This window comes from Vulpes lagopus, chromosome 22, assembly GCF_018345385.1.
Source record: "Vulpes lagopus strain Blue_001 chromosome 22, ASM1834538v1, whole genome shotgun sequence".
NCBI classification, from domain to species: domain Eukaryota; kingdom Metazoa; phylum Chordata; class Mammalia; order Carnivora; family Canidae; genus Vulpes; species Vulpes lagopus.
The window spans coordinates 18074040-18100986 of NC_054845.1; the positions used below are offsets into that span (position 1 = coordinate 18074040).

At 35.3% G+C, this 26947-nt stretch overlaps 1 protein-coding gene across 2 annotated transcripts in view; it reads right to left on the reverse strand.

Annotated features, from left to right (window-relative positions):
- Positions 1 to 3090: 3090 nt before the first annotated feature.
- The window catches only part of ACADL (acyl-CoA dehydrogenase long chain), a 43202-nt gene continuing 19345 nt past the window's right edge, over positions 3091 to 26947 (reverse strand). Inside the window, exons 5-11 of one of the 2 annotated variants that reach the window (XM_041737469.1) lie at positions 26480 to 26546; positions 24058 to 24222; positions 23099 to 23200; positions 22019 to 22132; positions 12102 to 12229; positions 9881 to 9967; positions 3091 to 4445 (exon numbers count right to left, since the gene is read on the reverse strand). In XM_041737469.1, coding sequence (XP_041593403.1) covers positions 4352 to 4445; positions 9881 to 9967; positions 12102 to 12229; positions 22019 to 22132; positions 23099 to 23200; positions 24058 to 24222; positions 26480 to 26546 — 757 coding nt within the window. In that variant the 3' untranslated portion in view covers positions 3091 to 4351. The remainder of the gene's footprint in view (positions 4446 to 9880; positions 9968 to 12101; positions 12230 to 22018; positions 22133 to 23098; positions 23201 to 24057; positions 24223 to 26479; positions 26547 to 26947) is intronic. The other variant, XM_041737470.1, reaches the window with a different exon arrangement.

A 26947-nucleotide genomic window follows, 5' to 3' on the forward strand; every position in this document is an offset into this window, starting at 1 on the left:
AAACACCCTATTCACACAACATGAATAAATCTTAAATGCACTTTGCTAAGAGAATGAAGCCATTCTCAAGGAGTTACATACTCTATAATGCCATAGGACAGTCTTGAAATGACAAATCTGTAATAACAGAGAACAGATCATTGGTATTGGGGGTAGAGGTGCAGAGAGGGTGTGACTACAAAGGGAACAAGGTATTTTTTGGGGGTAATGGAACTGTTCTGTATCTTGATTGTGGTAGGGATTGCATGAATCTATCTACATGCTAAATTTAGAGAACCAAAAAAAGGCAGTTTCACTATATCTCTCTCAAAAACAGGCAAGTTTGCTGTATGTTAATTTAAAAATAAAATTTAAAAAGAAAGAAAAAAGAAGGGAGAACAATGATAAAAGACTTAAGAGACAACTAAAAAAAATTGCAATTTTTGGACTTTGTTTGGATTCTGATTTGAACAAGCCAACTACAAGAGGCATTCTTGATAGAACCAAGAAAACTTTAAGGTTTATTTGGAAGTATAAGTTAAATTTAAGATTTTTAATTATGATGATGGCCTTGTAGTAATGTAGAAGAAATCTTCATCAGTTAGGTATGTATTCTGAAACACACATGTATGAGTGAAATAGGATTAAGTCTGGGATTTAGCTTTAAAATAAGTTAGGAAAGAAGTGAGAGAGATACATCGACAAATGTTGAAGCTAGTGGTTCATTATATGATCTTTTCTATTTTTGAGTATATTTGAAGTTTTCTGTAATTTTTCTTAAAAATGGAAAACAGGTTTCAAAAACTGAGAACTTCCTTTCCACATTTATTATAAGGCAGTAGACACTATAGGCCTACAGTTGGTTTCCATCTCAATGTCAAACCTTTCCAATGATTCCAAATAATAAATGCTGTGTATGCCAAAAATAATACTGACATATGGAAAAAAAAACTAGTCTCCTAGAAATCTTACACCTTGAGCAATAAACTCCTAAAATTACTAGATTAGTAATGATTTGCAGTTAGATTTTAAAATAGCATATCAAAACAGCTTCTTTTATATATTACCATTTTCAATGACACTATCAAAGAAATAAAGGGTGAAAATTTTACAGCAATAATTGTGATTCTAAAAACCTCAGCTAAAAAACAAAATTACTCAGGCTTTTTGTTTCTCATTAATTATTTACACAGTGTGGCTCTCTTGCTGTGTTGGTCCAGTCTGTTCTTTTGAGTATTATTATTATTTATTGTTTTCTTGAGCACTTAGCACAGCATGATATACATGATGACAAATTCCCTCCCCAGGGGCAACAATCAAAGCCACACAAGCAAAACACAAAGATTAGCTATTTAAGAAATAAAATCCAAATTAAAGGTTAAGAAACACATTCTGAATTCTCTCTGTTTTCTTTTGCTTTTAGCTTTAAGCCCACGATACAACATATGCTTCTTTTAGGAGCCCAAAAGAAGAGTGACGTTGGCAAGACAAACCAAAAACAAAACCAACGGGTGTAGGAGATAGAAAACATCCTAGATATTATTCTAAGAAGACATCCTGTCTTAGAAACCCTTTCATTCTCTGAGATATCTAAATTACTAAAACCTACTCCTAGCTCCAGTGGACTGTAATAGCTTTGTGTGTGTATGATTTGGGTTTTCCCAACAGACTTCTCTGTTCCTTTTTTCTTTTTTTTCTTTTTTTTTTTTTATAATACCACTCTTGCTTCAGGAACTGCCTCCCCCAGTCTGTGTATTCCTGATGAGACTGTCAATCATAATGCACGTTTCCCCTACCTAATAATGACATTGTGCTGAAGGCTATAGGCCTGGAAAAGTCCAAGGTCATTTTTACAGACTGTGCAATGAAATTTCTCTGCAGGTTCCATTAGGTCCATTTGCAAGAAAAAAAAAAAAAAAAAAGAAAGAAATAGTTATATTTTAAGTGCTGGCAGTTCTAAGCCCCAAATCGAGCCTCTGAGACCCTAGTTCCTATAGTCCTTTAGGTCATTAGAGCTACTCCACAATCCTTTTATCTTTATTTACTTTTGGGAAGGAGAGGTAGAAAGAGAATCTTAAGCAGGCTCCATGTTCAAAGTGGACATAGGGCTCCGTCTCATGACCTTGAGATCATGACCTGAGACAAAATCAAGAGTCAGGCACTTAACTGAGCCACCCAGCTGCTCCTTCACAATTCTTTTAAGCTAGCACATCCAAGTTTGGGGTTACAGTAGTATGAATTAGGTTTCTTTTGTCATTTGCACCCAAAAGAATCCTGAGAAGTTAAAAGAAGTTGCCCAAGATCCAAAGGCTCTTAAAAGGTAGAGTCATTATTCAAACCCAGGTCTCTCCACCTCCACATAGTAGACTTTTCCTACTATGCCAACTTACTTTTTATGTTACAGATGTTCCTAAAATCTAGTTTCCTTAAGATTGAGAAAGGAATGAAAAGGGGCTGAAAGGGAGTGGGTCAGTTTATCTAATCCTATATTGGTGTCTTGGTAATAGGCGGAAGGTAAAAACTACAAATACCATAATCTAATAAAATTTTATCTTAATCCATTTTGCACAGTATTTAATGCATATGAACAAGAACTCCAGGAAGCAATCATACAAACTTCTACCTACGAGCAAATCAAAGGTGTGGAATTCTAGGAAAGAATGGTATCGAAGTATTTTTTCTTCCCTCTACTCTACCCAGTTGTAATGGTTGCATTAAAAAATAATGTTTAATACCAACTGCACCAAATAAAAGCTTTAAGTTTTTGAAGTATATAGAGAATACCTCTATTTGTTTCAAGTGTCTTTTTTTTCACTCTCTCACCAATCTATGCAAGGAAAAAAAAGTACTGAAATGATTCTAGCAGATTACAAATTAAATTAATGGCTTGTTCTTTGATAGCAATTACTTTTAAACATCAAATAAAATGTTTCCTCACTTTCTTATCCTATTTATTCACCTCTGAAAGATTTTATTTTTAAGTAATCTCCACACCCAACGTGGCTTAAACTCACAACCTCAAAATCAAGAGTTGCATGTTCTACCAACTGAGCCAGCCAGGTGTCCCCTCACTTTTCTATTTTAAATGATTACTTTGTTAATTTTTAAAAAATTTATTCATGAGAGACACAGAGAGAGGCAGAGACATAGGCAGAGGGAGAAGCAGGTTCCTTGCAGGAAACCCAATGTGGCACTCGATCCCAGGACCACAGAATCATAACCTTAGCCAGAGGCAGCCGCTAAACCGCTGAGCCACCCAGACGTCCCACTTTTGTTAACTTTTAAAAGTACTCTGTTCCAAACTAAAAGTCACTGTTCTTAAATTTTTATTTATTTGAGAGAGACAGAGCATAGGCAGGGGGAGTGGCAGAGGGAGAGGGTGAAGCAGACTCCCAAGAGCAGGGAGCCTGACACAGGGCTGGATCCCAGAACTCTGATCCTGGGACTCTGATTCCAGGACTCTGGGATCATGACCTGAGCCAAAGGCAGATGCTTAACCAACTGAGCTGCCCACGTGCTCCTAAAAGTCACTGTTTTGAAACCTATGAAATATCCCAGTATATTGAAACTAAAGGATGATAAATTATTTCATATTCTCCTATGAATGAAAGTGGCATGAAATCTGTTGCAAGCCCAGGTGTCAGTAGATGAGAGAAGCTACCACATTCTTTGGACAGATACTCAACTTGAGTCCTAGTGGTTCTAAGGCAGTAAGGCAGAAAGGCTTCATGCTTCTACTAAGGCAGCTCTTCATTCATCAGTATTTCACAAAGACTGTGCAGAAGCTTTTGTTTGAAGAAATAATTCCACTGCCTAAAAATAGAGGCTTAGGATAGGGTGGTAGAAATCATTTGCATTGTATATTATATTTGTTTTTCCCTTTCAAAATCAATGTGCTGTAATTCTTATTAATGTTTTTATAGTATACCATTGATGTAGGTATCAAAACAGTGACTTTTTTTTTTTTGGAACAGTGTACTTTTAAAAATTAACAAATACTTTGTGTCTTCTATAAGCCGAACTTAAAATATGAGGGCAAATGAAACAAAACTATTGCTGCCTCAATTTGAAAGCAATTACGCTTTTTTTAGAGTTTTAGGGAAAACCAAATGGCAAGGTTTCTAGAATCAGAACATTTTTGCCTTTTAGCTATGTAAAAACTTAAAAGTTAAACCTTGCACTGGAAAAATTTAGAATCTTTGAGTTCAAAGTTTCTCCTACCACTGTATTAATCTTGTCTTTGATTTCTCTTTCTATAGAGAGAGCATATAAAAACATGTTTAGCATTTCCTCCTATTCCAGGTTGCATTTTATCTTGAGTAGATTTAAAACCAGATTAGTTGTAATAGGATTCCAGGATGTGGGCAGATGTCTATTTGTCATGGACGATCTCTCTTGCAATCAGCTCCTTCATTATTTCGTTGGTACCACCATAGATTGGCTGAGCTCGGGCATCCACATAAGCTCTAAATAAATCAGAAGATGATTGAATGAGTAAATAAAAGATATTGGAAATTACAAATTTTGTCTTACTGAGTAACTATTAGTTACTATTAAGTATTTATTTAATGAAATCTGAACATTTAAAGCTCTTTATAAATTACTTTTTTTCACTATGGTGTTCATTTTAGATTTATATAATTATAAAATTCTATTAAGATACTGATCATCTGTATAGCTTTGCCCTAGTTTGCTTAATGAGATTACATTTTTAAAAAGATTTTATTTATTTATTTGACAGAGAGAAAGAAAGAACAGGTGCACAGAACACAAGCAGGGGGAGTGGCGGGCAGAGGGAGAAGTAGAAGCTGGCTCCCCAGGAGCCTGACGAAGGACCCTGGGATCATGACCTGAGCCAAAGGCAGATACCCAACAGACTGAGCCACCCAGGTGCCCCAAAATCACAATTTCAAAATAACATTTATTAGTATGTTTCATTTGATTTAATTTTGTTAAATTCAGCTCACATAATAGTATTCTTAAAAAGGCTATTTCAGGCTTAGAATGGACAGAATTTCTTAATTTCTTGTTATTTTTAATGTATCCTTAAGAAAGTTGAAATCCAAAAAAAATAAAAAATAAAAAAAAAAATAAATAAATAAATAAATAAATAAAAAAAAAAAAAAAAAAAAAAGAAAGTTGAAATCCACTGGTTTTATAGGAAACAAAAGAGAAAACAAAGTATCTATTTTCTAACATCCCTTTAGATTGCCACCACCATTGCTGTCCTCAGGAGTATAAATTGATGCTTTAAAAAAATATTACTTCCCACAAAGTTAACAAGTAACTTATTTTTTGGAAATCGTTAATAGTCATTCCAGTAATGTATGACATTAAAATACTGAGTGCCTGAGTCTACTGCCACAAAAAAAAAAAAAAAAAATTTACCAGGAATTCTCATTTGGTAGCAATGATAGCAACCATGAAACTTTATAGTTGTTTTTACCTTTTCTCATCTCATTTTATCCTCTCAGCTCTGGCATCAGGAAAGATAAATATTATTATTGTTTTGTAGGTAAAGGAACTCAGGTGCAGAGCAGTTACCACATGTACTAATTAATGGTTGCTATTTAATGGTCACATAACAGATAATTAATTGGCAGGCTGGAATGAGAAAGTAGGTATCTCACCACTTTAGGAAGTATCTTTTTTATTATATCACAATATTTTAATTGGTCTAGGCATGCAAGACTAGTTATTGAGCTTTGGACTTTACTAGTAGACAAATGCAAAGGCATTTTTTTCAAGCAGTTTTTTTTTTCTTTTTTTTAAATTTCACATTTGAGAAAAATTAAATATGCCAGCTCTCTAGGAACATGATCAATTCTGGACTCTCCATATTTATCATGGGACTTTGCAAAAAGTAAGCACTTAGTAAATATTTATTGATTTAGGGTATTATAAAGGAATTTTTGAGTCTCAATATGACTTTTTGATGGAACTTGAAATATGAAGACATTTGCATTTTCAAATATATTTTTTCTTTTGAACAGAATCCATTGTTACCCACAAAATCTAACAAACACTTACATATAGACAATCTACCTGGCATTTCAGCCTACTTCAGCAATTTCAACACTTCTTTAGAAATTTTTGGACTGGGCTGGGTTTTTTTTTTTTCCTTCACATTAAAGAAGTTCCAATGGAGTAGGTAATGACAGAGATCAGTAGGCCTTTTATAAGTTACTAATTAAATTCAGTCACCAACTAAAATTAACAGAGAAAGGCAGCACAAGGAATGTTTAACCACATAGTTATGAAGCTCTGTATCTCAGGCTGTTCTTCCTAACATGGCAGAGAAGTCTTGAAATGGCAAAGCTTAATAAACCTCACTTCTCACAGGCAGCAAGCCTAATGAGTAAGACTGAACCAAATTCACATGCATAAGACCAATTATTTAAAAACAAATAAAAAACAAATAAAATGCAACTAAACAAAAAAGCAAACACAAAACAAAACAAAAAAACAAATCCCCAAAACATACACAAATAATACAGCTTGATCTGAAGATATAAGAAACACAATTAGAATGATTTTCTTCCATAGAAAGTCTGCACTGCAACCACATACTGTCTAATGTGTCTAATCAGCCTTTTGATATTATCTACTATTCCCTCTCTTGCTAACCTATGAAAAGTTCTTTCCTCATGTCTTTGGAGAAGAGAAATAGCAGTCTAGTTTAAAAGTTCATGCAATCTTTGAACTAACAAACCAGCCAAGAAGGGGATTATTATTCCTAAAAGGAAATATAAGTCTCTCAAATTGAAACCAGGCATTTCAATAAGCCATCAAACTGCAATATTTGCTTGCTACTGACCTGAAGGAATGGCCTCTAAGAAAACAGAGAGCAAGACTCACTTTGCACTCTAATCTTGAGCCAATGTGGATGGGTGATGCCTCTTCACCTCACAGGCCTTTCTTGGAACCTGAACTAGACCTACACAGACACTGAGCCACTGCATTGTCTACATTTCCAGCAGCGGTTGTAATGGCAGAGTCAAGTAGAAGAATATAGATATTCATTATGAGTTTACTTTCTTAGCATTGTGAATATTGTGAATAAGGTGGATTAATATTGTAAATAAAACATGAAAATGCACAGAAAAAATTCCAGTGATGATTTACTTTGTGCTAGTATAACTCAATGTTTATGTCTGATTTCATGACTATACAAAGATAAAAAAAAACAAATCTGCTTTTGATTAAAGTTCATTTGAAGTAGATCTGAAAGGATATACCAAAATCCAAGTCCAAAGATTATCTCCCCCACAAAAAAAATATATATTTATCATTTAGTTACTTCATGTCTACATTCCCAAACATGGGAAAAGCCCTAGTTGCTGCTGAGTTTTTATAAAAGGTTATAAATTACACACACTCTGTGATTAAAGCTTTCTGAACTGCCCCAATGGCTACAGAAAATTAGTAGATTATATCTATGCTGGAGCTTCTGTTCTTAATGTAACTTAACTAAAATGTTTAATTTTCCTCATTAGAGACCATAAGTAGTATATCAAATGTTTTCAATTATGTCTGCCAAAATGATAAATTTGAAAGTCAGTCTGAATACTAGTTTAATATTTTTTCCCTTCAGATAGTCTGTGTTTAGATTAAAATTAGAATAGAAAAAGTTTTTAGAAGCCCACAGCATTCACATTCTCAAATGCAGAACTCAACTGGACTTCTCTCCATATAGTAAAACTTTCTTGAGTAGGTTTTATAAACTGAAAATATTGCTAAATCAGAGGAAAAGTGTATTTTCTAGAGTAATGAGGAGAAATGCCATCAGGAGATGACTAAGGCAAAAGACTATGGGAAGAGAGAAAGAAGAAATGGATGGAGGAAGAAATATGGAAGAGGACGCTGCCGACTGACAAACTAGTACTGCTCCAGATAACAAGAATATTCTTCAGTAAGAGGTGTGTGGGTGGCGCAGTGGGTTGAGCAGCTGACTCTTGGTTTCAGCTTGGGTTGTGATCTCGGGGTCATGGGATCAGGCCCCACATCAGGCTCTGTGCTGGGCCCAGTCTGTTTGGGTTTCCTTCTCCCTCTCTCTCTGCCCCTTCCCCCCGTACAAGCTCTCTCTCTAAAATAAAAAATAAATCTTCAGAAAAATACTTATATGTAAGAGTAAAAAAAAAGGCCTGTTTTATCTCTTTCGAAGGAAATAAAAATTCTCTTTAAAAAAATTAATACTTTTGACTGTTTTCTAGAGCAAAATGAATAATTAAATAGTTAAGATATGACAACCTTGATCCTTTTCATATTTAAATTTTTTCTGAAATGCCAATTTTTTAAAATTTTTACTTTTAAACAGTGATATTTTAGGGGTGCCTGGGTGGCTCAGTCAGTTGTGACTCACTCTTGGTTTCAGCTCAGGTCATGATTTCAGGTCCTGGAATTAAGCCCTGCATTGGGCTCCCTGCTCAGTGAGGAAACCTGCTTCTTCCTCTGCCTCTTCTGCATCTCCCCCCACCCCTCTACCCCCCACTGCTCCTGTTCTCTCTCAAATAAATATATAAAATCCTTTTTAAAAAATAAAAATAAAAAGTGATATTTTAAAAGAAGACATAGAAATGATGAACAGATATGAAAAAATGCTCATTGTCATTCAGAAGAATGTGGAGAAACTGAAACTTCTCAACGCTATTGGGGGAAACATAAAATGGGGAAGCTACTATGGAAAACAGTATGGAGGTTCCTCAAAAAATTGGAAAGAATTACTTTATGATCTTAAAATCCCACTTCCAGGTATTTATTGCAAAGAATTGAAACCAGGATTTCCAAGCAATATTAGCACTTGCATGCTCACTGCAATATCATTCAAAATAGACAAGATATATGGAAATAACCTAGATGTCCATGCATAGATGAATGGATTAAGAAAATGGAATGGGATACTGTTCAACCTTAAAACAGAAGGAAATTCTGCAATGTGTGACAACTTGGATGGATTTGACCATTCTGCTAAATGAAATAAGCCAGTCACAGAAAGACAACTACTATATGATTCCACCTATGTGAGGTATCTAAAATAGCCAAACTCATAGAACCAAAGAGAAATGGGAGTTGCCAGGAACAAAGGAAAGGGATAATGGGGAGTTATTACTTAATGGGCATAAAGTTTCAGTTAAGCAAGACGAACAGGCTTTAGAGATCTGCCATACAATATTGTACCTATAGTTAACAATAGAGTATGGAACACTTAAAAATGTTTGAAGAAGGTAGATCTCATGTTAAATGTTCTTACTACAGGAAAATAAAATACTTAATAGTCAATGCAAACTAAAGGGAGAATAATAATCTATCTTCTACCCATTATATTCATACAAGGTTCAAAAAGCAAGACCATTCATTATTTAGGAGGATAAACTATCCTCAAATGTTTTTTCATTTGAGTATGAGTTGCTATTAACTAGAGAAAATAATCTGGCAAAGTATTAAAATGTAAAATATGCATACTTTTGAACCAGCAATACTACTTTTGGAACTCTGTCCTGTAGTAATAGAAAACACATGTATCTAAGACAAACATTTAAAAGGTGTTTTGTTGCAGTATTTATTGTCACAATAAAAGAGTCGAAATAACCTGTGTAATTATGGTTAACCAATAAAATACAATATCATTCAACTATAAAAAAGTGATATTAATCTTCCTGTATAGTCATTCTTATAAAGGCAAACTTTATTATATTGGTCTCTTCATTTTCTTTAAAAATGATAAAATCCTAGTTACAAGCTGATAACATGAAGCTGTTTCATCTGCTTGAACACTCTCTGTAGAGAGATGATAAATACAAAAATTTTGCATCTTTTTCCTCTACACTCAGTGTACAGAGTAAATAAATTTTCCTTTTTCTCCACATCATCTGGAAGAATGTAACACAACAACCATACTCACTTTGCAATTGGGTACTCCCACATGTACCCCCAACCTCCATGGAGCTGGACACAGTCATAAGCAATGCGGTTTTGTAACTCAGATGTCCTAGATGACCAAAATAAAAAGCAAAAAGGAACATTTCAAATGGATTTTTATGAGGTGCTTCACAATCAGAAAACAGATTATTTCTATTTAAATACATAAATTTATCAAATAATTATAATTAGACATTAGCCAACCAAAGATTATCATAAGTTACATATGAAATTAATCTCTGGACCATTTTCACATAATGAATACTTTCTTCATCATTTAGTTCTGGCTGGGTTTTGTTAAGGCTAGAAATAAAATGTAGAAAACATAGACTATTAGGTTTTGGCTACTTCAGGCCTGAAAAGGACAAAGTAAAAATCTGAATTTGGTCTAATTTATTTAGATTCTTTGCATGATCTAAATTAACTATATAGTTAAACAGCCATCTATTTCCTTCTCTCTTATAATATCTCTTTTCCTCCAAAGATGTCACTTCTACCTGAAGCAATTCGGAATTTCAGTAACTGTGAAAAAAAAGCTTCTTTAGGGATTTTCAGAAATAAACTGAAAGTAAAAGTAAAAGCCTAAAAGGGTAGATAGACTACTATTATGGTACATACCATTATATAGGAAACTTGTTAAATATGATTTGGTTATTATTATTCTCAAAGTATATGAAATACTTGAGAAATATTCTTGACTGATCTTATCACAGTAATTTTAACTATCATTAAAATTAATAAGATAACTGGTAGAGATTTTATTCATCTTAATATAGAAACGTAAGTTCAAAATGCTTTTCAACATTACCCCCCCTTTTTTAAAGTAACCTCTGCCCACAATGTAGGTCTTGAACTCACGATCCTGAGATCAAGAGTCACATGCTCTACTGACTGAGCCCAATAGGTACCCCTGGATCTGTTTTCCAATAGTGGGAAACAAAGCAAAAGTAAGCATATCCACATTTTCCTATTTTAAATATTTTTTAACTCAAGCCATAGGATAGGTGAGGATATTCCTAATAATCACAGTAACAATATAATGATTAACAGATAAGACTCAGGGGAGCAACAATATTTGGGATTCTATACATTTTTGTATTTGGCAAATATTTTAGTGAAATATTTACTGGGCTACAACTAGTTGCTTTCTCTGCCTCAATGTGAAGTAACAATATGTCTATAAACAGTGTTTTCAAACAACAATAAGGTCAACAGCTATCTGAATATCTCTTCTTCTAAAAATATCTTACCTAAAAAATTTTTACGCCTTTTCCAACTAGTTAAAGAACTTGCTGTAAAATAAATGTAAAATATCTCCCCCGAAGTAGAAGTTCCTAGAAATTCCACATCAATTTCAGCCTGCCAGTTTTATTATTTTGGAATCATTACATAAAGAACTATTCTGTATATTTCCCCATTCTATTTCTGATTGAACCAAACACAAGTTAATGAATAATGACAGGAATTTTTTCTAGGTTATTTTTGGGCTAATGAGATGTGAGAATGTTTGTTTTTAAAGCAAAGGAAACCAAACCCATTTCCAGAATCTGATTTAAACTGTGTTCTTACATCTTAAAATACACAAAAGCCTTATAGGAGTCTCTTTTCAATTAGCTCATCTTTAATACGAATGAAAAGTCTTTCAAGCTTAATAGGACATTTTCCCTTTCATTTAGTATAACATGTGCAACTTTTGATTGGACATTCAATTTTTCAAAAAAATTTTTTTTAGATTTGGATAACATTTTAGATAGAAAAATACAGTCCAATCTACTCACTTCACAGATATCAAAATGCTGGCCCAGAGAGAATTAAATTTAATTACAGTTATTAATGAAAGAATTGGGATTCCATCTCAGGACTCCAAGTCTTACTGTTCTGTTTTGTCTTATTATAGCACCACTCATCAGATAATTTGATATTAAACCACTGCTTGAATGAACTCATCAGTCACCCTACTTCAGTATCTTAATATCTTATTTTCAATTGCAAGCTAAAAGTTAAATCAACTTGACTAATTTTTGGCAGATTATAAATAGGCTTAATGGGACCTTTCAGCATTTTTTTAAAAAAGTTGGTTCTTACTGTTAGTTTTCATTTTTACAGCCTTCTTCCTTTAAGACCCTCAAGGCGGAGTTTAAAGTTGGAAGAATTCCGTAAAAGTCTGTGCAAACACCACATTTTAATTACTGAAGCACGCATACCAATATTTCACCATGGAGGCAGTGGTGGAGTCCAGACATTTCTTTTCATGCAGCTGGAGACAGCTGTCTACAAAAGCTCTGGTCACACAAATCTGTGTTTTTAATTCAGCTAGCTTATGCTGCACCGTCTTGAGTTTAAAGGACATGAAAGGAAAAAGAGAGCACATTTTTAGTCACCTAGCACATCAGAAATTATATAACAGAAGATCTTTATAGCAAAACAAAAGTGGAATTACCAGATTTTTTTTCTTCCTTTTAAAGAGGTATATGTTAACTAAATAGCTTCAATTTAAAGCCCACCCTATTAATTGCTATGGAAATTTGTACTAAAAGATGAAAAAAGAGATAAATACATAAATAACATCTCATGTTTTAGATTAAAACATTTAGACCATGTAAGGAAATTGCTTGAGAAACAACACAGCTGGGGCACCTGGGTGGCTCAGCCAGTTAAGTGTCTCCTTCAGCTCAGATTATGATCTTGGGGTCCTGAGATCAAGTCCTGATCAAGTTCCCTGCTCAGCGAGGAGTCGGCTTCCCCTTTACTCTCTCTCTCTCTCTCTGTCTCTCAAATAAATACATAAAATCTTTGAGGAAAAAAAGAAAGAAAAACAGCATGGCTTTAATAGGTGAGCACCATCTGGTGGTACAGTCCTTTAAGTACAGCTGTTGAAAACACCTATTTATCTCCAGAATCTAAATGCACGAATAAGTCTCCTTCCCCACCCCCCGCCCTTTTTTTTTTTTTTTAATAATTTGTCTCTATTAATGAAATTAAATATACACATTTCTCTATTCTGCTTCTTTGTCTTGGAGTAAAATAACAAGCTAGAGACAGCATTAAAAATATTTATTAGATATTATTTTATGTTACAAAGTATTTTTAAAGATTTATTTATTTTTTAAATGTTTTATTTCATTTATTCATGAAAGACACACAGAGAGAGGCAAAGACATAGGCAGAGGGAGAAGCAGGCTCCCCATGGGGAGCCCGATGGGGGACCTGATCCCAGTACCCCAGGGTCACGACCTGAGCCGAAGGCAGTTGCTTGTTCAACCACTGAGCCATGAAATCCCTATATTACAAAGTATTTAATCTAGATCTATAGAATGTAGTAGAATAACAGCATCAGAGCACTCAAGAGATCAAAGTCCAGTAACCTCCAACCTCTTTCATCTCTCTTTGCCCTCCCTCTTATTCCTCTCAATAGCTAGCCTCTACCTTGAACTGAATAATCTGGAATGGCCAATGTTTCCTGCTGGCTGTAGACAACCTATTACTAGCCTTCAAGATCAATCTCTATTCTTAAATGATTTTGACTGTTTTCATTTTAATCAAAGTTCTTACATTCCAGATTTTTGGCTCTTAACCTGGAATTCCGAGTTTTTATCTGGTCTCTTTGGCACCAACTCTTGAACCTCCTTCAGGAAACTGGCTTGGATTTGATATACTAGTCTTCCAACTTTGGGTAACCCCCTGAAATACACCCCATTCTAGTTGGCCTCTTAGGTTCAAGGCCCAGTTATGGTCAACTGGCTGTCTTCCTTGTGGAAACATGCCAGATAAAGGCATGGAAGTTAGTGACAAAGATGGCACTGTTTAATTCAAACTAGAAATTAATGTCCTGCCTATACACTGGCGAGTTCAAAGCCATGAGTGAGTCCCCAAGAGGAAGGCTCTAGGGACCAGATTCTCAAGAGGATGCTGGCCCTGCCATTCCTACTGGTATAGCTCAAATCACAAAATTTAACCTTTTAGCATCACTGTGGTGGCAACAGTTTGGGTACTTTCCATTTCTAGAAAAGAGAAGAAAAAGAATATAATAGGACCCAGGACCAGGCAAGACCTGAGTGCCAGGAGGAATAGGAGCTCTGAAGGTACAGATTCCTCAGAGATGTATCAATATAACTACTATGCCAATGAAAAACCCAACTTACTGCCTTTCCCTTGGCTTTATTCCATCCTGTTCTAGAAACAAACAATATGACTGGTACCTGATGGTTCCCAAACCAAGCAGTAGGAAGGTTAGCACCACACTTTTTCCACCTCTGTATCCTGGCCTCTAATCCAGAACATGCTGGGTCACATCAAAACCTTCTTCCCCTCTCACTCTTTCCCTTATGTGATCTATCTCCCTTTCTAGTCATTTGTATTTAATTAAGCCAAATCTCTACCATCTCATCAGCACCAAGTTTCCCACTGCCACCCTACATATCCAAGATTACTCACAGAAAATTGAAAGATGGATGAAGAAATGAAAGAAAATGGGGAAATACTGTTTTATACACTGAAAACAGATGATTATATATTCATATTCCTCTAAGCTTACTTCTGGTTTAGTTCAATGACACTATAACACTTCATTTGGAAAATAAGGGAGAATCTGACAACTCTTTTTTTAAAAAATTATTTTCATTTGAGAGAGAGAGACAGAAAGAGAGAGAGCATGCAGTGGAGGGGTAGAGGGAGAAGGAGAGAATCCCAAGCAGACTCCTCACTGGGAGCAAAGTCCAATGCAGGGCTTGATCCCAAGACCCTGAGATCATGACCCAAGCTGAAATCAAGTGTCAGATACCCAACCAACTGGGCCACCCAGGCACCACGAGAATCTGACAATTCTTAAGATAATTTTGCCTTCTCCCCACTCTGATGGCACACTTGAGACCTTATACACTATTTACATTGTGAGAGAATCAAGATCTCTAAGCCCAATTCTCTCACATGACAGCTATTTCTCTAGGAATGCTGGGAAGTTCCAGAAGCTGAAGTTAAATTTTAGACCAGGATGGGCTCATTTAGAATTCTTGCTTAAATACATTTAGTGAGGTCTACAGGTTTAAAGAAATTAATGGCTCCAAGAATACATAATTTACTCTCTAGGGATAAAGAGATTAAATATTTACATATTCTTGGAATCACATTGGGTGCTACTATACAGATTATGTCTTGGCTCTTCACTGCAGATATTGCCTCATGCTTTCAGAAATTATTCTGTAATGGATGGTGGCGAATAATTGTACCACACATTATTAACAAAGTGCTTTTTGTGAATGATCAACACACTTATAGTAGTATTTTTAAAATATTCATTAATAGTCATTAATAGACAATACTGCAGATAGCATTTTTTTAAAAAGATTTTATTTATTTATTAATGAAAGAGAGAGAGAGAGAGCAGCAGAGACACAGACAGAGGGAGAAGCAGATTCCATGCAGGGAGCCAAAGTGGGACTCGATCCCGGGTCTCCAAGATCAGGCCCTGGGCTGAAGGCAGCACTAAACCACTGAGCCACCCGGGCTGCCCTGCAGATAGCATTTTAAAAATATCCTCAAAACTTACTGAGTGAATCAGATAGAGTATCTTTCAGAGTTCTGAATGACATAACTCTTCGAATCACATAATTATGGAATTGGAATATACTTTGGAGAGGTCATCTGGCCCATATTCCATTTAAACAACACCATTAATTATACTCTAATACTTTATGACTCAAATATGAAATATAATATCTTAGGTTTGCCATTTAATTTTATAGATAATTAACCCCACATTCAAGGTCTTAAGAACTGGGTAATTACTTTTTGTAGGGATGTAAAGAAGAAGTGCTATTTTTTCCCCTCTCCTATTCCTTTTTGTAATATTCTGTGCTCTTAGAATCAAGAGTGTACCCATAGGAAATAACTAAAAGCTTGTCTTATAAAAGAACATTGAATTTTTACTTCATTGCCCATGGGTGAAGGAAGTGAGGAAAGAAAAAAAATCTATTGACTTTAAATTTCTGGGTAGTAAAACGAATGTTATGAGTTAAGAGTATAGGTTCTGGAGTTACAATATCTGTGTTATCTTGGAAAATTGCTTAACCTCCTCATGCCTCAATCCCCTTACCTGTAAAATGAGGGTAAATATAATTCTTGTTATATAGAGAGTTGTGAAGAAAAAAATGAGATGATTCATTTAGCACAGTGTCTGGCACAAGGAAACAATGCAATAAATGAGTCATTATCATTATTTAATATCTGAATTTTACCATTTTACTAACCTTTGGAAAAATCATAAGATTTTATATCAAATATAGAGAGTATGAATGAAAAGAGATGAAAACCCTATAATAATTACTACTTAAGTATGATTGGTCTCCCTCCAAAAAAGAGTAGTTTTTTTTTTTTTTTTTTTTTTTGGTGAAATGCATCCAAGTGGTCAAAGGCCCCAAATATTCAAAATTCAAGGATGACAAAAAAGGAAGCAAACTGAATAAATGATCAGAAAATGGCATCTGGCTAAGTATGATATGACATTTAAATGTCCTCTATTTCATTTTAATAACTGGAACGATAGTATACCCAGCTCTAGAATAGGAGGTGTAAGCAGTGTATTGGTTGTTAATCTTCCTTGAATACATTCCTAGATCGAATATGAAAATATTATTCAAAGATACTTATTTCAATAAAACAGAAAGATTAGAAGAAATATCTCAGAAATCTGAAAATATACATATTTACTCGGAAAATCATAGTAGACAGGTATCAGGAATATACTAGTGGAAGCAATGCTACTGCCACCTAGTGAGATTTTGGTAAACTATCTTTGAAAGAAGGCCATACTTGCTTTGAAAAGGATTAAAACCGTCTCCTCTCTTTTTGCTATCAAAATATATGTATTTATTTAGTATACATATTAGTAAAAGAAAATATAGGTTTACAAGGATATATAAAATATGCTTGACTCACTTTTTATTTTGTAATTTAAAAAAAATTTATTTATTTATTTGAGAGAGAGAAAGAGCATATGCACCTCTTTGGGGTGGGGAGGGCCAGAGAGAGTCTTAAGGAGACTCTATGTTGAACATAGAGCCTGACGTGGGGCTTGATCTAATGACCCTGAGATCATGACCTGAGCCAAATCCAAGAGTCAGACACTTAACCAACTGTGCCACCCAGGTGCCCCAATGTTCACTTTTTTCATAATAGGGCTAAAGGCATGAAACTTGTGGTGGTTGGATTTCAGAAGCAAAAGCTATCACAGGAATACCTTGTTTTCTTGCTCTTTGCTTTATTGCACTTTGCAGATGTTGCATTTTTTTTTTTTACATATTGAAGGTTTATGGTGACGCTGTATTGACCAAGTCTAGAGGTGCCATCTTTCCAACAGCATTTGCTCACTTTGTGTCTCTGTGTCATATTTTGGTAATTCTCTATTTCAAAAATTTTCAATATTATTATATTTGTTATGGTTATCAGCAAACTTTGATGTTATTATCCTTGTTGTTTTGAACTACCACGAACCACGCCCATGTAAGATGGTCAACTTAATCGATAAATGTGTCACTCCATTGACCAGTCATTCCCCCATATCTCTCTCTCTCCTTGAGCCTCCTTATTCCCTAAGATGCAAAAATACTGTAATAAGACCAACTAATAACCCTACAATGGTCTCTAAATGTCCAAGTGAAAGGAGTCACATGCCTCTCATTTTAAATCAAAAGCTAGAAATGATTAAGCTTATTGAGGAAGGTATGTCAAAAGCCAAGATAGGCTGAAAGTTACAGTTCTTATGCCAGTTAGCCAAGCTGAGAATACAAAAGTAAAGTTCTTGAAGGAAATTAACAGTGTTCCTCCAGGGAACATGTGAGTGATAAAAAAAAGTGAAACAGCCTTACTGCTGATACAGAAAAGTTTCAGTGGTTTGGATAGAAGATCAAACCAGCCACATTTCCTTATGACAAAACCAAATCCAGGGGAAGGCCCTAACTCTCCTTAATTCTATGAAAACTGAGAGCAGTGAGAAATTCAAAGAAGTATGAAGTTGGCAGAGGTTGCGTCATGAGGTTTAAGGAAAGAAGCCATCTCCATAACGTAAAGTTGCAAGGTGAAGCAGCAAGTGCTGATGCAGAAGCTGCAATAGGTTATCCAGAAATTCCAGCTAAGATAATGAGCAAAGACTAACCACACTAACCAACAGATTTTCAGAGTAGATGAGCCAGCCTTACATTGCAAGAAGATGCCTCTACGACCCTCACAGCTAGAAAGGAGAAGTCAATGCTTGGCTTCAAAGCTTTGAAGGACAGGTTGACTTACTTGCTGGGGGTTAATGCAGCTGGTAATTTTAAGTTGGAGCCAATGCTCATTGGACATTCTGAAAATCCTAGGGTCCTTGAATTGTGCTAAATCTACTCTGCCTATGTTCTAGAACTGGAACAACTAAGCCTGGATAACAGCACATCTGTTTACAACATCAATGATTTATCACATATGTTAAGCCCACTGCTGAAATCTAGTGCTCAGGAAAAAAAATCCCTTTCAAATATTACTGCTCGTTGACAATGTACCTGATCACCTGAGTTCTCACTGAGATGGACAATGAGAATAATGCTGTTTTCATGCCTGCTAACACATCTATTCTGCAGCCTGTGGATTAAGGAGTAATTTTGACTTTCAAGTTCTAGTATTTAAGAAACACATATCGTAAGGCTATAGCTGCCATAGATAGTGGAACATTCATGATTCATAGAAAAAGGTTTAAATATCAACATTAATGGGAGTTTTAGAAGAAGCTGATTCCAGCTCTCACAGATAACTTTGAGGGAGTCAAGACTTCAGTGGAGAATGTAACTGAGGATGTGGTAGGAATAGAGAACTAGAATCAGAAGTAGAGCCTGAAGATGGGATTAAATTGCTGCAATTTTATAATGAACTTTAACAGAGGAGGAGTTGCTTCTTACAGATGAACAAAAAAGTGGTTTTCTAGAGATGGAATCTACTGGTAAAGATTGTGGAAATGACAACAAAAGATTCAGAATATTACATAAACTTAGTTGATAAAGCAGCAGCAGGATTTGAGAGGATTGTTTCCAATTTTGAAAGAAGTTCTACAGTGGATAAAATTCTATCAAACAGCATTGCATGCTATAGAGAAATTGTTTGTTGAAGGAAGACTCAACGGATGTGGCAAAGTTCATCGTTGTCTTAAAAAAAAAGGCACAGCCACCCAGCCTTTAGCAACCACCACCTTGATCAGTCAGCAGTCATCAACACTGAGGCAAGACCATTCATCATCAAAAAGATTACCACTCCCTTAAGGCTAGATGATGGCTAGCATTTTTAGCAATACAGTATTTTTTAATAAAAGTATGCACACCTTTTAGTTTTTTTAAAGATTTATTTATTTGAGAGAGAGAGACAGTGTGCATGCCCAGGGGAAGGGATAGAGGGAGAGGGAGAAAGAGTCTTAGGTAGACCCTACACTGAGTGCAGAGCCCCAGCAGGGCTCGATCTCATGACCCTGAGATCAGACCTGAGCGGAAACCAAGAGTCAGATGCTTAACTAACTGCACCACCCAGGTGTCCCTTACGTATGTATACTTTTTAGACATAATACTGTTGCACACTTAATAGACTACAGTATAGTGAAAACCTAACTTTTATATGCACTGGGAAAGCAAAAAATTCATTAGACTTGCTTTATTGCAATATTCTGGAACAGAATCAGCAATATCTTCTAAGTATGCCTATAATGCACTTTGGGTAAAGTTCAGAAAGTCACAGAGTAATACCACTTCATATTGCTAGGAGCCTACAGTGTGTATTTTCAGAATCACACCTATCAAATGACATTTCAGCATACAACCTTTAGAAGGCAATCAATACATATTTGCTCAGTGAGACCAAAAGGAATAAATTATGTATATCACTATTTCTCAAAGGGAGAATATCAGCATTTTGAGTGAGACAATTGGTTGCTACACAAAACTATCTGTGAAGTATTGCACATTTAACAAACCTGGCTTCCAGAGCACTAAATACCAACTATACCCCCCTATTGGTATGTACCCCACTTCCTGACAATTCTAAATGCCTGAGGGGAAGAAGGCATTCACTGAGAATCACCGTGATGTATAAATTAATGATATGCAAATGAAAAGGAATATAAAATATAAAACCCTTACTCTAAAGGAAATCACAATTTAGGCAAGTCAAATCATGCCATTTAAAAAAATATTTTATAAAGTGTACGCCTCATTTTAGGTTGAGATTCAGAACAACTACTTTTAGATCTGTATGCCAATAAGAAAGTTAGGATATAAAGAAGTTTTTTTTCAGAATGGAAAAAGTTAACACTTTTTAACATACAGGTAGCACATAATTCTCAAAACGGCCTGGGATAGGTCCAGACCAGGAGCAAGAAGTGGATAAAAAAGTTCTCTTCACTGGAACAAAATGCAGGAAGACGTTATGTAAAGGAAAAAATAGCAAACTTCAGGGAATGGTTACTTTGTCAGGCAATATTCTGAGCACTCTGAATGTATCATCTAATCCTTAGAGCAATTCTACAAGGTAGCTACAGATATTATTCACACCTTGCAAATGAGAAAATGCTTCTGAGTTAGTTCATACAACCTGACTAGAGCATGGAGATACAAGTAGCTGAGCTAGGGCTTAGCCATGCCTGAAGTTAATTTATGTAATGCTGGTCCTAAAAAGCTACCAAAGTGTGTCATCTCTGCCATGTCCTTTATAAAGGCCATCATCTAATAGGTCATTCCACTTCAGACTGTTCAAGAAGATTTCCAACTCCAGGTTTTTTGCTGGTAAAATGTTTAACCAATTTTATGACTGCTTTGTTTATAAACCGTTCATTTAAGAAGAAACTAGATTATTTGATTGGCATGGTTAGTGATTATGGCCACTATGTGCTGAGTTCTTTGGCAAATACCTTAAACTTCCTTGCAAAACGCAACCTTAAATGTGCTTGATCATCCACCTTCTATGTGCTTGATCCTGGATAGCTAAACTCTTCTAGTAAATCTAATATACAAAAAAAGCAGAAGATACTACTATAAACCCATGATCATAACCTCAGCTGAGTCCTCAATACTGCTAGCAGCCTTACTGTATTTTCCAAGTTGGTTCAGTCTCAGTTTGCAGGGGTATTTCAAATCTTCCTCTCCTTGGGCACCTCCGTGACCCTTTGACTCACCTGTTTTTCAAGCACTGAGTCTCCCTATATTATGTAAGGGAAATGGAAGCCTTCATAAAAGAGCTTTTGCAATTTTCTACCAACAGAGCTAAATATCTGACTGAACCCATACCCAACCTTTCCTCTTTTCTTCCTGTTACAATAGAGGAAACATCTCTGCTGTAAGGGTGGGAAGGCCTGTCTTACCTGGGCTTTGGCACCCACATCCTAACACTTTCTCAAATATCATATGCGCATAGTTGATTACCTTCTTTATATCTACAATCCTTCCCTCTTAACTAAATCCTTTCTCTGGGTATTAAAATATGCTTCCAGCATTCTCATCCAAATAATAATAACAAAAACTTAGTAATCTCCAAATATGCCGTTTGACCCCAAATTCTGCCCCTGCCCTGCATCCACTTCCTACCCCCTAGTAATCATCTTTCTCTTAACTATCATTCACAGCCAAACTCGGGGAAGAGTTGCCTGCTATTAGTATCTTTCCTTCCCCCCATTTCCATTTACTCCTCTCCCCACTCTGGTCTGGCACCACTCCACTCTAATCCATTAATGGCTCCCAAGAAATAACCTATCACTATGCCCAGTGGGCTCTCTTGACCTTCATTTTGGTTTCCCTCTAAGCGTCTCTGGCCCCACTCCTGCCTACTTGAAACCATCTTTTCTCTTGGCTTCTGTGACACTACTTGCTTGATTTGTTTTTTTTCTTTCTAGCCATTCATTCTCTGTTATCTTTGTAGGTTCTTCCCCTCCTACTCCACTTTTAAATCCTACATTTTTCTCAGGACTCTGTCATAGGATCTCTTCTTGTCTTACTCTCTACCTTTTCTCTTCAACAGTGTCACCCACTTTCATGGATCCTAATACTACCTCTATGACAATTACTCCATATTAATATTTAGGTTGATGCCACTTCATACTAAACTATGACAACAAGCTTACCTGCATATGTGCAACTTTTTTCCCAAAAACATTTCTCTCTTTAACGTAATTCCTGGTTTCTTCAAACATGAATTCACTGCCTGAAATTCCCAACTCAGCAATCAGTAGCCTTTCCTATAACCCAGAATTAGGTGTTAAGCATCATTCTAATTCCACAAGTGATTTTCACATGACTTCAATGACAACAAATCTCATAAATAATCTTTATGAAACTCCTAAAAATTAATTTATTTCTTAATTCTATAAGAAAATGCTCCTATAGAGATTTCTAAGAATATTTTGACATATCCATAACAATTCTCTAAAACACATCCTTTATTTTTATAAATGATTGTCTTTACTACATATAGACATATACATAATTTATTTAATCCTTTCTTCTCATCATTCATCTATGAGAAAAGAAATGTTGATTTCTATTTACTGATTTCTGCACAATACATATCCTAATAGGCCTGTGGAAATCAACACTTGAAAAGGTAAATTCTATTAGTGCAAAAGAACCCACAGTCAGTTTAAATTCATCTGCTGGTGATTTCTGTATTCTATTTCTGTGGCAGTGTTCCCAGCCTTGTCCCCAATTTCATGTTTAACCCAGGCTGTGGCAGTCACTGGGCAAATGCACCTATCCTCCTATTCTGGCATGTGATTATTCAGCTAGCACACTCCAAAAACAGAGATGTGAAGGCTGACCTCATGGTCTATGAACTCAACAACTTTCCCCTTTGATTCTCAGGTATAAAAAAGTCCTGCCAAATGTTTTGGCTGACAGTTCCTTATAAGGAGCTAAGAATTCTTGACTTGTAGTTAAGAAGCTAAAATCATCCTAAAAAGGTATTACAACCCTGACTCCCTAATTTCCCTACTCACTTATAAGCTTTGATTGGATATCCCTGAGTTTAGTTATTTACTCATCTAGCCTACAAACTCAGGTTTTGTTTTGTTTTGTTTTGTAACTTTAAGTTATACTCAAATGATTGGCTATATCAGCAGTTTTATATACATGAATTTATATAGTTCTATGTTATTTTATTCCACTTCATTTGCTAATTAAAAGATGGAATCTTTGATAATTCTGACCTGTGGAAGCTCTTGCATGAGGTAATAGAAACCTCTATTCTCTTCTCCAAGTAGGGCACTAGCTGGCAACCGTACATCTTCAAAGAATAATTCTGAAGTATCCTAAGGGATCATACAATTAAATATAGAATTATTTCATTAAATCTCCCAAAAAACCAACAAGGCAATTATTATTTCCACTTAAGAAAACAAAAACAAGAACAAAACAAACTGGAAGCCAAGTCGGAGTGGTTAATGACTACAATGAGTAGGTGGTAAACCAGGGATTCAAACCCAGATTCATCTGGTTCCAAAAACTTGTGGCTTTCTTACTGCAATAAACTGTCATTCTTTTCTTTTTTAAAGATTTTTTTTTTTATTAGAGACACACGCACACAGAAAGAGAGAGAGAGAGAGAGAGGCAGAGGGGGAGCCTGACATGGGACTTGATCCCGGGTCTCCAGGATCACACCCTGGGCTGAAGGCGGAGCTAAACCGCTGAGCCACCAGGGCTGCCCATACACTGTCATTCTAACTCCAATCTTGTTCAATCTTGTCCAGTACTGTATATACCTAGAGTTAAGGGTTTCTAATGCATATGAAGTAAAGCATGTTTTTCTTTTTGGTAATGAAAAAATACCAGATAACTATCAAGTAATAGAAAAATATTTTCTGCTCTTATTTCATAATTTTCTGCAACCAATTTCATAGAAAGTCTATTAACATACAATTAATTTTCATTTCTGAAGCAGAAATTCAAAATACCCTAAAATACCTACTTCTATTACTGAATGGAAAGAGATAAAGCTAGATAAATGGAACAAATATCTCTTACCATTCTGAAAAGCATATTTTAGGAATCTGATATAAGAAAGTATGACTTGATATACACATATCAAACCTATAGAACTGCATAATTCTATAAGGCATAATTTACTAAATTCAATTATTTATAATTAATAATTTATATTGTGACTTACCTGGGCTTTTAGTCCCATTTTTTGTAGCTTTTTTCCCTTGATAAATCCTTTCATTCCATTTTCCACCAGAAAAAGGCTAATGCCATGGGCAAGAGAGCGAGCTTCACGATTTGTGACTGCCACTACAATCACGACGTCACATAGCCACCCATTGGTTATGAATACCTGTAAACCCCAAATATACTGTGATACTCCACAATAAATCAGGTCTATGCATAAGTCATGATTGGAGGAAAGTATACTCAAGAAGACTAAACCAGACAAGACATGCTTTATGCCTCTCTTTGTATTCGACTCAAGTCTCTGCAGTGTTAATAGCCTACATGAAGTTGTTAAAGAGTACAGGAAAAACAACACAATGCTTCAAAGAATGAACCCAGTACATTTTCATTCCACAATTAATACTATAAATAATAATGAACAAAGCTTATTATGTCCTTTCCAAATTAAAACAAAATTATCTACAAAAACGATAAACTGTATTTTAGAAAGAAATTGCAGATAAGAAAAAGGAATCTGTTCTAAATGGCACTATGCTATTAAAAAATAATGTTCTAAAATCCACATGCTGTACATACAAATAATGGGAATAAACCAATTATACTAGTGTTGTCTACATGACAGCATGTGAAGGGGGACATGGTTATAAGTGAGACAACCAAAGACCCTCAATATCTCTCCATACAAGGAGCTGCTGCTCCTATTCATATACCTACCATCAGTGCCTAGAATAGGGTTTGGCATATAGAAGGCCTTCAAGGATGTTTGTTGAATAAATGAGAAAAATCTATTCCTGAAAGAAAAATTCTATACATCATGGCAAACATAGTTTTTCTGTAATGTTGTTCCATTACACCACTTGCTCAAAAACCTTCCAGGTCTCCCAGTTTTATACTTTTCTAAGATAATAATAACCATCTGTGTAGGTGCCACAGCTGAATTGCCAAAATAGTGCTGTTTTGTTTGTTTTGAATCATGTGTCCAGGGATTAGTGCCTATATGCTCTAAATCCTTGGCCTCAGACATATGTAAACATAGGTCTTTTATTATTACAGATAAAAGACAAGGGAAGGAGGGAACTGTTCAGAGAGCAAAAACTGTTCACTTTAACACTGACTTCAATTTGTTTAAATCGAATGGAGTTCTCCAATGGCTTTTCTTGGACATAATTACAGGAAACGGTTAAAAGAATCTGAACTATTTCTGCAATAGTCTGACAGAGGTTGGTATTTGCAGCATGACCAATCTCACTTTTTTTAAATAAAATTATAACAGAATTTCCTTTGTAAGGGCTTTATCAATTTCTTTTCTAATCAACAGTCAAAAATTTTAATAGGGTTGGGATTATCCCAACTGTGGGCCATCATTTTTTATTTTTTGGTATTGAATGCTCTTAACATAAGCTCATTGTACATGTTACATAGATGGTATATTGTGATAAAGAAAAAGGAAAAAAAGTCCTCCATGAGTCATTCATATAGAGAGCATTACGAATTTCCTTTCTGGTCTTTTTTCTCTTAACACAGTTGAAATCTATATGCATTTTCATTTAAATGTTAATATGATCTCTTCAGTTAAAATAATTATTTTCTATACCACTAAAAACTTTATATTGATGCCTTGAGGGGTGCACATTAGGTCTTCTTACTGAGGTCCAATATTTACTTATTTCTTTACTTTTGCTTCCTTTCAATTTTTTGTTATGTCTAATAGAGATTTGGAAGCAGTCAGTGGTACTCTCCTGGGTGTTTCACACAGAAGACCTGCTTAGGAAGCTGGAGTCATAGGACAATGGGTTCTCATTTCACTTTTGACCAAATGGCCTAGTCTATGGCCCTCTGTGGTCGGAGGTAGAGAAAGTGATTATATACTGGAATCAGTACATATTTATTATTATCCTTAGGATGAATAATTTAGACTAAAATTTCTTAAAGTATGTTTGGAAAAACACCAGTGACTCAAGAAAATCTATGAAGAGAACTTCCTAGAGCATAAGACATACTGTATCCAACTTTTAGAACTTCACAATGTATATCGGCATATCAAAGAGTGAGAAGTTGCACACATTTTCCAAATTTATTTGACACCACAGATACTGTTTTTCAGTATAACAACTAAGAAACTAGATTGTGAAATGGTCTTTAGAATTGGGCTGCACAAAATGTGCATCAGTGTCAGCCCACAAAATGCTAGAACATTTGCCCTATAGGTGAGGGGAACATGCAAAATGCAACATAGTAGAGACACAGATCTCATGTAATACAAATGTTGCAAAATTCTTATATAACAAAACAAGTAAGTAAACTCAATTCTTCCCATAAGTCTATAGATCTGAGGGACTCAATAATAAGTAGGCTCTGAGACACTGTTACTCATGGCATGACTCAGGAGACAAGGGCTGTGGAAGCCCCTCTTTACACACCTTGCTTCCATTGAGAATCCAGTCACTTCCATCCTTTTTGGCGTTTGTTTTTATTCCTTGCAAATCACTATAATTGAAGAAAAGTAAAGAATAATGAAAAGAAATTCATTGGTTGGTTAAAAACTGAATTATCAAGATAAGTACTTTCAGTACTAGAAATGTTTACACAAATGCACTGAAAAATCATGTCTGATGTATCACATTCTCTAAACCATTTATACAAATGTATATGATTAAGATTACATAAACTAGCCAGCTTTTATAGAGCATAAAAATTCCAAGTAGCATCCAAGACCTCCAAATTAGGCTCAGATGACCTCTCAAAGTCCATTATATTTGAGATTATTTGTCACCTTGTATATGACTGCCTCCATTCACTTTGGTTCCCTCCTCTATCTCTATTGATCAAAACTTAGCCATTTAAAATCTCACTCCAAGATCAAGTCACAAGCTCTTCTGACTAAGCCA